This window comes from Thunnus maccoyii, chromosome 14 (assembly GCF_910596095.1).
Source record: "Thunnus maccoyii chromosome 14, fThuMac1.1, whole genome shotgun sequence".
NCBI classification, from domain to species: domain Eukaryota; kingdom Metazoa; phylum Chordata; class Actinopteri; order Scombriformes; family Scombridae; genus Thunnus; species Thunnus maccoyii.
Window position 1 is genome coordinate 22765315 of NC_056546.1, and position 15839 is coordinate 22781153.

The 15839-nt window shown below is 42.0% G+C and overlaps 1 protein-coding gene across 1 annotated transcript in view; it reads left to right on the forward strand.

Moving 5' to 3' along the window:
• The first annotated feature begins 2444 nt into the window (after positions 1-2444).
• ptk7b (protein tyrosine kinase 7b) overlaps positions 2445-15839 on the forward strand; it is a 72782-nt gene continuing 59387 nt past the window's right edge. The window contains exon 1 of the mRNA XM_042432586.1: positions 2445-3058. Within this exon, the coding sequence (XP_042288520.1) occupies positions 2938-3058 (121 nt within the window). The 5' untranslated portion in view covers positions 2445-2937. The remainder of the gene's footprint in view (positions 3059-15839) is intronic.

The window sequence follows — 15839 nt, forward strand, 5'->3', positions numbered from 1 at the left end:
CATAGTTGTCTTCTTTTTAAGTTCTGACATTCATGGACTGGCTGGAAAATACAAGATCGTGAGTAAAAATGAGGATTCTGTGGCCTGAAGTTGACCGATGTTATGTTTTCTCTTCCTCTTAGCATGATCATCACAGTACAAACTCAGTGAATTCCACTGAGCAAAAGACAGTGTGGGAACCCTGTGAATGTTCATGTCAAGATGTGTCTCCCAGCGTTCCCCCTCCTCCTCTCAGAAGTCAGCCCGAGGTCTCTCTGCTCACTGATAATCTCTCAGTATGTCAGAGCTTTAATGTTCAGAGTCTCAGCTCTTTTGGAAGTCTTGAGAGCTTTAAATTAACCAATCCCAGGATGGTTTCCTTCCACCGAGAGCCGTCAGCCTCCTCCTCTCAGTTTTGTTGGAAGCAAACAGCGAGTCGGAGTAGTAGAGTTCATTAGTGCATGAGAGTTGACACCATGGCTCCAGGAATTTCAAATGAAAGAACAGTGTGCGAGGTTGTAACTCCCGCTGAAACACTCCCCTGTTTTCTCTTTGGAATTTTATGCAGAAAGACTTGCCTCAATCACTGCAACCCCTTCAAATCACCAGGTAACACTTTAACACTGTTTTGACCCTTTAATCCTTTAGCCTGGATGACTGCATGATTCTAGCAGACACAGTTACCCAGGTGCCAGCTGGACCAGCAACATGACACCAGTCACACACACACACACACACACACACACACACACACAACACTACCACTGGTGCCAGCAGGAGCCGTCCCCTTTGCCAAGAATGATGTATTTGCATGGCCAGGACTGACTGCCTTTGTGCACTGGATGCCATTTATCACCTGTCAAAAGTTTTAAATTTCCAGAGTGTGTTAACATGCAGGAGACGGTGCCTTCTGACATGTGAGCTTCATGTAAACCCTTTTTTCCCAAAACTACTAAATCAATCACTGTCAAATAGATATCACACTATTTGGCAGTTTGTTCCTAAATGAGCTACAGGTATAACCAGACTGGCAGGCAACTGACAAACAGCATTAAATAGGTAAACTCACAATTTGTCTGAAGAACCAAATCAGTGTTATTAAATTATTCTGAATGGTAACATAATTTAAATTCCAAAATGTCTCCTGCCGGGCTTAGTTTTGATTGATTGGAGTAATTTTCAGTGTGAATAAAGAGTCTCAGTGATCAGGTTGAACCAGCTGGTCGCAGTGTTGTTCTCTTTATCCCAGGACAGGTACGGGCACCGGAAGCTGCACTATAAAGAAAGAGGGAAGACACGTTAAGCGAACACAGATACATAAGATTGATACCGGATGTTTGGTGTTTTGATTTCAAAATAAAAGCATATCAGTAATGATCGTAAATGTGCGAAATGGATCAATAAATTACTGTGGAGTTACTGTGTGTAGTGTTTCAGTTGATATTATAAAAGTTAAACATAAGTGAAAAACGTATGAATAAAATCTCATTTACATATGAAAGTATAAAATCAGAAACCTTGGCAAAGAAAAAAATGCGTGAATATTAAATATATGTATTATGTGAAAATTATTTTCCATTACTGTCTTTACAAGACATGTAAACAAAAGCAAAAATACAGCAATTTGTTTGTATGGTTGCTAAAAAACTGAAGAAATCTTAAACATTATTTATAACCTTTATTTATAAAATCCAAAAAACGTAAAAATAAGATTTTCCTTTGTAACACTGCACAGGAGTAAAAGCCAGAGTTATTATAGTTTTGTATTTTTCATTAGTTTTTATTTTTATTTTGTTTTCAATTTTTGTTTTCAATTCAGTTTCGTTGCAGTTAGTGGGTTTGCTTGTCTCAGTTTAGTTTTTATTGTTAATTTGACCAAACTGACAAAGAGTAAAACTAAAGACATTTTCTGTATATTTTTATTTTATTTTGGCTAGTTTTATAAGTACACTGTATTGTTTCAGTTATTTTTGTTTTGTTCTAAAGTCTAGTTTTTATTACTATTTCAGTTAACTAAAATGTTTTTTCACACCTAGTTTTAGATTTTAGTTTAGTTTTAGTTAACTATAACAACTTTGGTATAAGCCCATTAAACAACCAACTAAACAATAACTAAATGACGATAAACTAAATTAAAAAAAAAAAAAGTTTGATAAAGTAAAATAGTCGTTCTCAAACTTTTTCATCTAAACTGACTAACGTTGACACTGACGCTTTAAGATGTTTTACTACAGAAAGTGTATGAAACCCATGATCAAAATATTCATACACTCGGTCATTGTGTTACTTATAGATGGAATTATGGTGAAAATAAATTATTCCCCTTTTTGCCCCTTAAGGACCCCTGGGGGTCCCCGGACCCCACTTGAGAACCACTGTGCTAAAAGGCTTAACACACATTCATTTTGAAAGTTCCAACAGGAAGTGTGATGTGTGGTGTCTGTGCTCTTGACACTTGGGAAAAAAACAGATACACAGGCGAGTGGGAGGAAGCCAACTTGGAAACAGCGCGGAGCGGAACTCCCTCTGGTTGCAGACTGAAGTGGACCGGCGGTCGGTGGCTCTGGACGCAGGCAGGCGGCAGCTACACACACCGGGTTGTGATGAACCTCTGCGGCCTGAATTCATACTAACCCTCCGTCCTGTAGGCCACCTGGAACTTTAAACTCCGCTACAAAGTTTCGGCGGGGCTTCGCAGTCTCCCGTCTGGCCGGCCTGTAAACCGAAGCGACCGTCCCACATGTGTGTGCCTTGTTCCTGCTAGTCTCCAAAACAACCAGGTGAGCGGGCCGTCTGGCCTCTCCGGGGACCAGCGCAGGTAACCGTGTGGAGGGGAGGAGGGGGTTAAGTTTACCTGTACGCACACGGTGACGCACGGTGACGCTCCCTTTCGACTCACGGCTGTCCAGTAGCCGGAGAACAACACCGTCCGGCGGGCTGCCGAGCACCAGGACGGTCATGGATCTACCAGGAGAGAGTGAGAACCGGCGGAGGGAAGGCAGGAGAAACCCCGCGGTGACTAACAGGAGAAGACCACCGGTGGATAAGCTGTACGCCGCCGCTATTATCTGCCTCCAAGGTTGGTAACAAGCGACAACACACCTAATACCCACAACACACATCCACTTCTTTTTCTTTAGATGCTGTGAAGCGAGAAAAACCTTAAAACTACAGAGCCGACATTGACCCGCACGCTTTTCTAAAGACTGCTGCTGCTGGTTCAAGTTGGTTTATTTGTTTAACTGTCTGCGTTGTAGTAACAAAAATACTACTGAGAGTCAAAGTTAATGTTGCACGTAAAATTCCCATGAAACGTCTCAAATAAGTGCTTTAATTTCTTTAAAGTGTAGTTTAAAGTAAACTACATTTTGTTTGGTGTTAGTAGGGAAAGGGGTACACCCCTCCCCCTTCCTCACTGACCCCCCTCCAGTTCAGAGGGTTTGGGGGGGAGGAGAACAACAATTTCAGTTCTGTAAGTCTGTGGTTTTCAAAGTGGGTCCTTGAGGGGGCTCCAGGGGCCAAAAAGGGGAATAATTTATTTTCACTATAAATCCATTCATAAGTAACATGATGACAGAGTGTATGAATATTTTGGGTTTCATACACTTTCTGTAATAAAACATCTAAAAGCAAAAATCGTATCAGATGGGGGTCTGTGGTCTCATTTATGTCAGTTTAGGGTCCTTGATGTGAAAAAGTTTGAAAACCACTGTTGTAAGTAAACCCAGCCTTAAAAATGTCGCATAATTTCATCCAGAGAATCGAGGAGAATGTTATAAACGCTCTCAAGTGGCAAAATGCAGCCTTTAAAAGAAACTGCTCTTGTTTATCAGTTACACATTAAAGCAACGTCTGCGTATTATTCTAGTTGCACAGTAATTGGATTTCTAATTTAAAGCAGCGTAATGGCAGCATGATAGTAGGTTTCCATCTATCACTGAAAGCAGCCCCGCCATGTCATTATGTATTCTCAGGAGTGCTTCTATCCTCACATAGCACATTGGATACGCCATTTCTGATTATCATATTCATAACTCTGTTTGCATGTTTGAACTGCCTCTCTGAGCCCCTAGCTTGGCACGCTTTTATGGCTCCCATTGGCACGCACGGGGCGGAGAGCACTGGTGTTGTGCTGTGGGGTTTGGTGTGCTTGTGCCTCTCGTTGACTGTTATCCAGAAAGGAGAAGAGGTAGAGAAAGAGAAAAAATGAACCTGACGCGACGCCCTCCCACATTGTCGAAGCCTCTAAGAAGTTCACAACCTCAGCGGCGGAGTGGAAAGGAGGGCACGCAAAGATCCCTCCCGGATTGTGCGAGGAATGCTCTTATCCTGCCAAAGATCAGGCTCATTAACTCACCGCTCATCATGTCAAAACGGAGTCAGTTTTATCTCGACTCCGAGTGCAGACCGAAACGCAGAAGAGCGAAGAAACACAGATGTTTGCCTTCAGAGCAGCCGTGATAGTCAAAGTGGCTGAAAATTTCCTTTAAGTTGAAGTATGTCTGCTTCACCCCCACCCCCCCTCCACCCCCCCCCTTCTCTAGTCTCCTCATGGTGCCCACTTTGGAATGAATGTGTCCTCTGTGTGCAGGCAGCAGGGGAGACGGAGGCAGCTACGGGTCTGTGTTTATAAGATGCATGAATAGAGCCAAGCCAGGTACTGTCATGACAGCCCGTTTTTTTTTTAACCCTCTTTAGAAACGCCCTATTTTTAAAAGGGCTTTCTGAACGCGTGAAAGCACTTGCAAATGACCATAAACGGCTGTTATTTCCACACCAAACACACCAGGTTTCTGGAGGGTTGTCTGATCTGCAGGATCTGGTTACTGCGGTCAAATATTTACACAGATCTTTTTTTTTTTTTTTTTTTCAGTTTTGGTTTTACAATAGGAACTCTGTATCGCCGATCCGCTCTGCTTTTTCTGTTTTCTCGATCTGGTTTCTATTTGTAGCTCTCACAGCAGATGAAAGCCACTTATGGAGTTAATGTCCATAATGTTAATGCAGCATCTCCCTCTCTCACCTACCCATCACACCCGCCCCTTCCTTCTTCTCCTCTTCTCCTCTTCTGCTGTGTGTTTTTCATCCCCTCCCTCCCTCCCTCCCTCCCTCCCTCCCTTCCCTCTTCATCAAGGCAATTTCAGACCTGAGGCATGTGCGTGCAAAAATAGTATGACTGGGCTTATTGCCGAGGAGTTGAGATAGATATGGAGTGTTAAGGTGACATCCTCACATGCTCTCCTCTTCTCAGACCTTCCTCTTTGATCTGGCTCCCTCTTGGTGCAGCTGGAGAAGATCTGCATTTCAGGTCTCCCGGCGCATTAATAATTTGGATCCATGTGCAAAAAAATAACATTCCCTTCGTGGTGATTTGGAGGTGTGCAATCAAATTTTTTGATGGAATTTCAGCAGTAAATCCAGACTTTATTGATTTTTTTTTTTTTTCGTGAAGCTTCTCCGTGGCTTCTTTAAAACAAGATAGTGTAACTAAACCTTATGTGTGTTATTGAATTTGTGCAATAAATGTGTTACTCTCAAAACAAATGGATGTTGGAAGTATACAGGATACAGGAAGTTGTTGTTATTGTTATGCAGCTTTCCTTACTTCAAGAATCGACTGGTGTTTTATCAAGTGGTGGTTCCTCCGCTTCCATTAGAAAATCCATAAAGCTCATCTGCAGCATTTGTATTGTATGAACTTGGGTTCTGGAGAGCAGCTGTGAGTGGACAACAATCATCCAAATGTAAATGTACAGTTGGATTTTATTCAATGGATATGAGTGGATTACAATACAGAAGACACAGCATGAGATCGGCATCTTTCATGCACAGCTGCCGATGCAATAGAGCTACAGGAGCTGGATGTACTGTATGAATCTAGTCCTACATCCAATGTAATCCAATACAACGAGCTACATCATTGATCCTGCACTGGTAACCTTCTAATGTTAAATGTTTGTTAAGGCAGAGAAAGGAAGTAATACGGTATTTTTAGTTTGATAGTTTTTGATAGTGCTGGGCAATAAATCTTACTGATTTAGAGCAAATTGTGATTTAAAAACTAAATTTAACCAAAGGGTACACTTTATGCACATTTCCAGGTCTATATATGTATATAATCTGGGGCTCTACTGGAATATCTTTGCATGACTTACAGTTCAAAAAAACTCCTCATTTAACTCCTACTGACCCTTTTACGAAGCCCCTCGGTTCCGCCTCTGTCTGAAACAGGCTGTTTTAGCTCCTGTCTCTTTAAGTCCCCCCCCCCCCCAACTCCCGATGAGCACACTCTGTTCTAATTGCTGCCCAGTAGACAAACTATGGGATGGCGACACTGTTTCAGAGCGACCTCAAAACAAATATTTCACATTCTGTACAAGAATTTCTCGTTTTTTTTTTTTTATATATTGGTCGGCATATAAATGGGATGCATGTAGCTCTGTAGACAAGTAATGACAGAAAGAAGAAAATTGGATCCAGATCAAAAAGTCTCTAGTTAAAGCGTAACCCCAGTCTCCTTTTTCTGTATACAAGGCAGAAATGTTGGTCAGTATTATAATTAGGCACCGCTGTGCCAAGGTTGACCAAAGCTAGTTGTACTTGAAGAGTTGTGCGTGACAACAAAACAAAGCAGCGAGCAGAAAACGCCTGATGAATAGAAGTGAATAATAAGATCTGGTTCTCAGTGAGTGTTTGTGCACATGGGAAAGTCTCACTGGTAGCACAAGTTGTGAGACTCGGGGAGGAATTCACGACGTCTCCCGTGGCTCTTGTTTCTGGTCATTTATCAGACCATGTTTATTCAGGTTTAGGTGAAACCTTTTGAACTTGAGAGTCCACTTTTCACACAGTGGGTAGGTGTAGTTTGCTCTCACTGGGTTATAGAGGGCTCTTCTCCCAGGGGAGGATCTTCTTGCACTCACTCAGACGTTACAATCATGGCTGCCCACTGTCTCAGATTTGGGCTTCTTGTCATTTTGAAATTGATGCGCCATCGTCTCCTCTGGTCTCCGTCCTCTAACCCACGACCTCGAAACTGATCCCGGTCTGCCATCTTCAAGGACTTAAGCTGGTCAAATGATCTTTTGGAGGAGCAACGAGCCTGGGGGGGGGGTGAAAAAAGACACATCTGGTCAAGCTGGAAACATGCAACGCTGTCATAGATGTATCCTCGAAATTTTTAATGAAACATTTGAAAGGATTGGTTTGATAGAGCAAAGATGTCACATTTGGCAGATCCGTTCTTTGAGATCAACAAAGGTGGTTCAGGAGAACAGAAGAGCTGCAACAGAAAGAAGCAATGCTATATAAGTTTGGATTTGGAGACACATTCTCCTTCTTTCTCGCTCTAATTATCCTCACCGCGCTTATTTTTCTTATGACTAAAACTGGTGGAGCAACAGGGAAAAAATGCTTCATTTTAACTTCATTTTATTTTAAGTTTTCTTGCCAGACTTTCTAAAGTGTGTTGATTGGAATCATTTTGAAGTTATGGATCAACGCTTGCCAAAAACAACACTCTCATCAGCCTGAGGGTGAGATTAAAAAAAATGCAAGATGGATAAGAACGCTTATAAGATGTTGTGTCGGGTAATATGTTCCAAGTTCTGACATTAAATGTTGGTATGTGTTTGTGTAGTATCTGTAGGGAGTATACCTGCTCAGGGGGACGGAGTCTCTCTGATGCTCTTGTAGTCAGACTGGAAAATAACAACAGTTCATAATGACCTCTGACCTCTGTGGCCCCCGTTGGCTCCGTGTCATCAATAAAGCCAAATAAACAAAAGAGCGCGAGAACCGAACTTCTCGCTTCAGATGATGATTACCGCACCAGTGCACCTAATGACCCATGTACTTCTGCTTGTGTGTATGTGTGTGTGTGTGTGTGTGTGTGTGTGTGTGTGTGATAGAGTGCATGTGTGTTGGCTCATGTGTTTGTGGTTTTGCTGTCTCTGGCGCTGGACTCTGTGGTTGTGATTGGAGTCGGGCCTTGTAGATCTCTGTCTCTCTTTTTCCTTCTTTCCTGCCGTAGTTGGTCTGCTGGACCTCGTGGCTGCCAGTCTTGTCTGGAAGGATCTCTGTTGTTTATTGACTCGGTGCCTGCCTGCACAGCTCTGTCTCCTGTCTGGCCTGGAGGAGTGGTTAGCGTGCACCCCGACCCGCCACTGCTGCCGAATCTGTTGTGTTACACTCAGCAGAGGTTATTTTTGTTCTATGGCGTTTCCAATTACTTTCCGCCATGCTTCAGCGAGAGCTTTGTAATTTACTGAGGCTTAAGTCCTGAAATTCACTTTGGAGTATTGCAAAAACACAAATGATCTAATCTAAACATTTATTTTCCAAATAAATATCTTAAGACAGCTAATAATTCAAACAGCATGCTGTACGTTACAATTCAGATTACTAAGATTCCATCCACACATGTTTTGAAACATATAAAATATTATGCTTTGAATCATAATTTATGTCTGATATAGTTTTTCCAATAAAAAGTTCAATTATCTAGTGAGAAATTCTCCTCCTTCTCCCTCATTGAAAAATCCAGCATCAATAAATACGCAAATATATTTTCATCTCAAAAGTTTAACTGCTGTAAAGTCCGTTCTCACTGCACTGGAGTGTCCACATCACACTTGTGTAAGTTGCATACTGGACCGCGATTGGCTCTAAACTAGTTATGATGTCACAAATCATTGCTTGTAGGCCCGCCCCTTAAACTCAGATTTTAAATGAGCTCAGAGAAACTTTCCAGTTTCAGCAGGAAACAGCCTTCTAGTGTCAAACTCTGCTCATCCAGCATTCTACACAGTGAAGTTCAAACATCCAAGTGAAGGAACGAGAAGAACAACAACTTTTTGACTGGTGGAGAACTTTAATTTTTAAGAAAAAGAGACCCGGTCTGAAAAGGAACTGAAAACTGTTAGACCTGATCTGAACATGCAAATACAATTAAACCCGATCATACAAAAATAAGATGCTTTGTCACTTAAGACAAAGAAAGGCAGCAAAACATCATATTTAAGAAGCTGGCAGCATAAAATATTTGGCATTTTAAAATCATTTAAAGATGATCAAATAGTTGCAGATGAATTTCCTCAGTCAACTAATTGATTTATTGACTACTCATTAAGTACATATTCCACATATTGACACACAGACTCTGGACCCACATAAAAACACAATCCCATCAGACTGAATAGAACTTGGACACATCCAGACCTCTAGTTTGAGCTGTAATGTAACTAGTCTTTAGTTGCAGTGATCCCTCAGTAATGTGACATTATTGTTCTCTTATCAGATTCGGTCACTGACATTTTCTGACCGTCTTTAACCTTGACCATGTTTAAGCTGCTGTTGCTGGATCACTTATCTGCTGTGGTGATAACCTGTGGTTTCAAGTTTCTTTTAAAAATGATTAATAACAGATGTTTTCACTAGTCTGACACTCTGCAGATATCATCCACACAGACAACTGTAAATCTTTAGGACAACATTCCCCCTGCAGGGCAGGTGTGAGGCCCGGCTGAGGGGAAGAAGCTCGCCTTCGGAGCGAAACAAAAATCCCTGTTTTGTTCCCGTGTTGCTGCCAAAGCATGTGCAAAGCTGCTACTGCATTCAAACGCATCTGATCGAAAACGTGCAGGAATGCCTAATTTGGCGTCAGGCTGTTTGAAGGGGAGGAGGGAAAAAAGAGGGGGGGGGGGGCAGGAGAGGAGAAAGGCGTCTGGCATGCCATTGCATAATCCCAGCAGCCATTAACTCTTTGTGTCCCGGGGCTGAATGAACTCATCATAGCAACGGGCCACAGGCAGAGTGACACCAGGCAGCTCTCAATCAGCCCTCGGCTCCTCCCCGCCACGCTGAAAAGGCCGCTGGTGTTTTAATGGGGAAGGGCCTTGAGCTTTGTTTGATCTCAAGATGAATGAGGTCAGCTGGCTACAACTGACCACACCGAGTTCCCAGTTGTTGTTTGGAGAGAATACATTTACCTTGAGTAGTTTGCATGTCCTCCTATCTGCGCTGATTTACTGTATTCAGCTTGTTTATTTGCTGTCTTTGTTGTTTTTTTGGGGGGGTTTTTTTGCAGTGCACCTCATTATGCTGTGTTTGGTTTTTCTGCTGCGAGGTACAGCAGAGCTCAAAGACCACCAGAGGGCCAGATCTGTCTCCAATGTCAGCCTGTGCAGCGTTAACCTCCTGGTCCCGGTACCTGGCTGAACCTGTGGAGCTGGGATTTACTCTGCACGATGGAGCCGGCATAATGTATGACTGAAAGCGGGTGGCTCTATCAGCTCTTGGCGCAGGGGAGCCTGTGAATGTTTTAGAGCTTCCCGCTTCCTTTGAATCCATGCTCATACATTTTGGATGTAAACCAAGTGCCACAGTACCGCTGGTGTTCTCCCAGGCTTCGGAGGAGAACAGTTGTATCTTTTCAGCCACGCTCACAAAGAATTTTCCCCCCCCACACAACAATATATCTTGAGAGAGGGTTTCTTTGAAATCGTCCCTCAAAGAAACGCGGGGATTAAGAAAACATATCTCAGAGCAGAGTTTGGGAACGTCTCGTTTGCTGATTTCTTTGTTTTTAGCCAGCAGCTCCGGAGAAAGAAAGGTGATTGACGAGCAGGGATGGCCCAGAGACCTCCCAGTATATCTGTACTTGTGGATGTGAGGATCATCCAGTGTCTGTTCTGTAACTGTTACTAGTCTCTGTAGACTCATATAAAAATCATCTCCGTCTCAGTCTTTCGCTCCGCTGGCTTCAGACGTCGAGGTTCAATTTTTCTAACACCCACGCTGAGCTTCACTGTCTTTCAAGTAAAAACCAAGTGGCTACTTTTATGCTACGTTTACACTCGAGTGGTCAATATACTTGGTGAGGCAACAAACGTTTGTAGGTTTTTCCCCCCTTTTTTTTTTTGACGTTTGCATTTCTGGGATCACTAACAGAAAAAAGACAAAGCCTTGTTTGGGTTTTGGACTTTACTGTGCGTGCAAATTGATGGGCCAAACTGGTCAGATTCTTTGCACGAAACGTGGCAGTTGGTCTGAATTATTGCATCTGTGTGTCTGGTCTTGTGGAAAAAAAGCGTCCTCTTTCTTAAACAGGTCATTTACATCTCAAAAAGAAAATATGTTAAACTTATTATCTTCTCTTGTGGTTTTTTTTCTCATGTTTCCTTTCTATTTTGCACAAAATACATTTAAAGGTGCTCGTAAATCCTTATTTCATCACAGTGGGTCCTTGTTCTCTCAGCTTTGATCATCACTGGTGTTTGTGGTGCGTTTTTTTTTTTGTCTTTTAATTTTCATTCATTTTGCTAGTGAGAAGTCTAAACAGATCAAATTTATGTCATAATGTTCCTATTTTAGAGAATGTTTGCTCATGTACCAGCTACCTAACCAGCTAGTTTGTGAACTTGAGGAACAACTAAATGCTTTCTTGCTCTTTGCTCTGTAATCAGCCTCAACAGTGAAGCCAGTCGTTCAGTAGATTTATTTATTGGCTACATAATCACAAAGTGAAACCTCAGCTGACCCCAGATCTGTTACACAGCCATGTTTGAGGAATACACATCTCCTCTCCTGCAGCCTGTACACCCAGCAACATTAGCACATTATGGTCTGCATTGTTCTGTATTAGCAGACAGTAATTACCACAGCAGAGAGAGAAGCTCATTACGCAGCCAGCATGGTTATTTTTCTGTGGTTTTAATTATGTTAAACAACCTCACCAGCCTCCCCAGCTCTGTCTTGTTCCCCCTCTGTTGCTGCTTTACTCGCACTCTGTTTCACCTTCCTCTGCTCCGTTTCACTTTGTTCGTTCCAGTTTCACAAACTATGCAAATGACTGAATCCCTTTATAAACCCTCATCCTCCTTTCTGAACCTTCCTTTGAGTCAAACCAGACTTCAATGTTTTTCTAAGCTGCTCTGACAGAGGGATAGCGCAGCGGAGGCAGACGGGATAGGTTTTCTGCATGGATAAGTTTTGGTTGTTTTTATATCCAAACACATTGTCTCTCTCTCCAAAGTCTGTACCGACATAAAGAGGTCTGGCTCCTTGCTTAATAACAGCATTCTGGCTTGTTTCCTGTGTCCATTTCTGACCAAAGCGCCTCCAGAACTTTTGAAATCTTGTACAATGAGGTGCTATTTCAGGTTTGTTTGGTGAGTTGTTTTCATTAGTGCTACAAAAGGTCATAGGTAAGTCCAGTAACATCTGCCACAGGAAGGTGCTTCCTGTTTGTCTTGAATTATTCCGTCCATCCTTTCACACTACTGTACCTTTTTATGAGGAAGGATGATGCAGACAGTTATTGCCGTGTACCTCCTTTCTATTATGTGTGTTGTACAGTACACTTCATCAATACCACTCTTGCCGGTTGAGGCATGAAAATGTTTATTTGGGGTTTCCATGGAGAATTTTAATGCTGCATGGGCTAAAAGCTGTTTTAAAAGGATTTTCCACTCTGACAAGAATAAATGTCTTGAGGGGGTGAACTTGATCATTGTATTTTTAGGAATTTTTTTTATTTTTTTTTTTTATGAAAATGGTCCAGTATAAAGATACTGGCTATCTGTTGGAAACACCAACTGGCAAACACCAAGTTTGGAGAAAAGTTCACTGGTTGGCAATTTTTTTGAGACAATAACAATGAACTAACTTGCTTAATTGTGTGAGTGAACAAGTTTTGAGATGACACTGTAGCTGTTATTACAGTTTCCAGCAGCATTTAATGGATGTGATGTACCTCACCTGAAATTAAGAGTGCCTCTAACAACAGAAGAATTTAAATTTTTCTAATGGAATATATATTAGGCACCACCTCCACTAACCAGTTCCCTTAGAAAACCCAGAAATGACACTAAAAATAAATTCTTTGGCCAGTAAAAATGATTCTTGGCAGATATTATTTTAGTTCCATTTATCGTTTATAGTATCAGCTATTACAGCGTCAGTCAACAATTTCAGTATTTGCCCTCAAAAACCCCCATTGGTCGATCCCCGCAGAGGACAAACATAATACACACTAACACAATAGGCTTCTCTGTGCAGGTGCAGCAAGCTAACAGCTATGTTGATAGGGGAGCACAGGACAGTGTTTCCTGTCCTTATCTGGCAAGTGATGACAGAAAAAAATGCCCGTGTTGTGTCTGACAATTGACAATGGTCCCTGGCTGCCCCTCCTGTGGCAGATAGCAGAGGAAATAGATGTTTTGTTGTGGTTGTTTCCTCCTGGCGTTACGTCACAGCGGATGGGGATCTCCACTGGGTCCTCCCTGTTCCATACTTTGAAGCTTCCACTGCTGCTGTCCTCATCCAGGTTAGGACCCAGGCAGAGGGACATGGTCCTGTCTTTCCTTACTGTGAACTATGTGGTCAGGGGTCCCGGCATTCTGTGTGTGTGTGGTCACAATAAAGGGCAAAGGCTGCGGTCTCCCTGAGGGTCTGGACAACAGCCGGGGCAGGAGAAGGCTGGCGGCTGTTTGGCTGTTGACTTCCTGTGGTGCAGATGGGGGCTGTGGTGCTGCTGAACACACAGGGCTTTCACTGCCTCTGGAATTTAAAAAAAATGTGTAAACGCAGACTGACGCCATGCAGGAGAGACTGTTTTGTGTATGTGCATGTGTTGGTGTGGTATATGCATGTGGCTTGTGCATATCTGTATTTTATAGCAAGTGGTTTGTTTGGTCTGGTATGTGTCACCATCATAGAAAACTAGAGATGCACTGATTGCAATTTCTTGGCCAATTGCATAAACAATTTTTGTAACTTTTCTTTAATGGAAAATTCAATTGTATGTTCATAATAAAACATTATTCATACAAAACATAAAACATGAACACAGTATTTGGATTTCAAACTACATGGTGAACTTTTAAGTTCATTGAAGTAAACTCAAAGTAAAATACTGATAAAATATTTGTCAGTGGTGCAGATAAACCCTGGTGGGTACCACAAAGTACTTTCCCAGCCTATTTTTCACCTATAATGTTTTTTAATTTCCTAAATCTTTTTTAGTGTAATCAAAAAGCACTTTACTTATATAGCAAATATCAACTCTTGTGTAATTTTAATAGTGATTTGTAGCAATCAATGGGTTTTACTTTTCCTTAAAAGGTAAAATCAGCTGGTTTCAGGTAAACTGCATGTAACCGGTTGAAAACATCCTGATGTGTTAACTCCGTGTTATATATATTTTGGGCTGGACCGACTCACCATCTATCCAATCTTGAGCAGACCTGGGATGTATGGGTGTAGCCCGTGTTCAGGACGCCGTCTGAGCCTGACGCCTGGTCGGTCATGGCGGTGGTTGTGATGATATTGTGCGACATGTTGCCGGTAAATAAAACGGGTAACTTAATGTTTAAACAAGTTAGAAACTGCAGCAGACTGTGCTGTAACGTTACCAGTCGACGGTGAGACTTGGCACTCTGTTAACGGAGAAGTGGGTCAGTGTAGCTCTCTGTTTAAGAACCATGCATTTGCAGCTTCATAGTTTGGACTCACACATGACTCAGTTTTTATTTATTCTTTCTGTCTCATTCTTACGGATGGCTAGTGCTGCTTCATCCTGGGATAAACTTAAAAGGGACTTATTATGCTCATTTCCAGCTCTGTAATTTATTTCTAGAGTAGCTTTGCATGATTCACAGTTAAAAAGAGCTCCTTATTTATCTTACACTGGTCCTTTATGCAGCTCCTCAGTTCAGCCTCTGTCTCTAACAGGCAGTCTTAGCTGCCTCCTGATGAGTCCACTCTCTTCTGATTGGCCAGCTTTCCAGAAGCCTGCTGAGGGGCAGCCGTATCAGAGAACTGTAAAGTTACCGCCAATGTAAACCCAACATTTCCTGCTTTACTGCTTCAAAAGCTTTTAAATAACTAAATAACAGGAGACTTTTATTGTAAAGAAATTTCTTGGAAATGTAACGTCTTCCTCACTGAATTAGCAGAGCTTTGTTAGCGGTGCTAAAAAACGGTCACATATGGAGATATTTGAAGCTCTTTGTTCAGTGGATCAGTTAGAAATAATGCAGGGAGGAATAGTACAAGCAGAAACAGCCACAATGATGATGATGTTTGATGAAGAGCTGTAAACGACAAGCACACCTCCAACAGGTAAACTATACTTATTTTATTTTGCAGTGCTGCATAATGGAAAAACACTAACAGCCTGCCAGCTCAACTTGAGTCATGGTTCGGCGTGACTACCCCCAAAACAATGGAAAAATGCATAATGTTAGCGGAGCAGTGAACTTGTGGACTGTGCGTGGAGCAGATGACCATATAAAGCCGACGCCCTCTCAGGCTTAAAGTAGAAAAAACGCTGGAAATCGAGCATTCAGAGCAGTCTGAAGCCTGTGCTTTTTGCTCACAGGGATAACTTCTACATACGTTTACCTTGTTATTTGACACTTTAGCCACATTTAATATGAACATCAGGCATGTAACATTATATATATGACTGAAAATAAGGAAAAGCATAATAGGTCCACTTAAAGTGAGTTCATGGATGCAAGAGAAAATGCAAAGCCTGTGATGCTCTCTGTAACAAATAACTAGATGACAACATACAGGCAGCTTCAGAATGGGACATATATTTGGGCTCATTGTACAGACACATCCGGTTTGGACTGACTAAACCCGAAGGCTAATGAATCTCTTATTCAATCTTTTATCTGCCCGTGCACTCCTTAATGAGCTGAAAACAGTAGACAATGAATTTAGGAAGCAGGCTTCTCACTTTAGGCAGTGCTCATCATCACTTTTGTGGGCTGAAATACAGACATTGCCGGCATTAGATTTTGTCAATTGTAGCTAATCAAAATAAATTTTGTAAATAACCTTCCAAAATG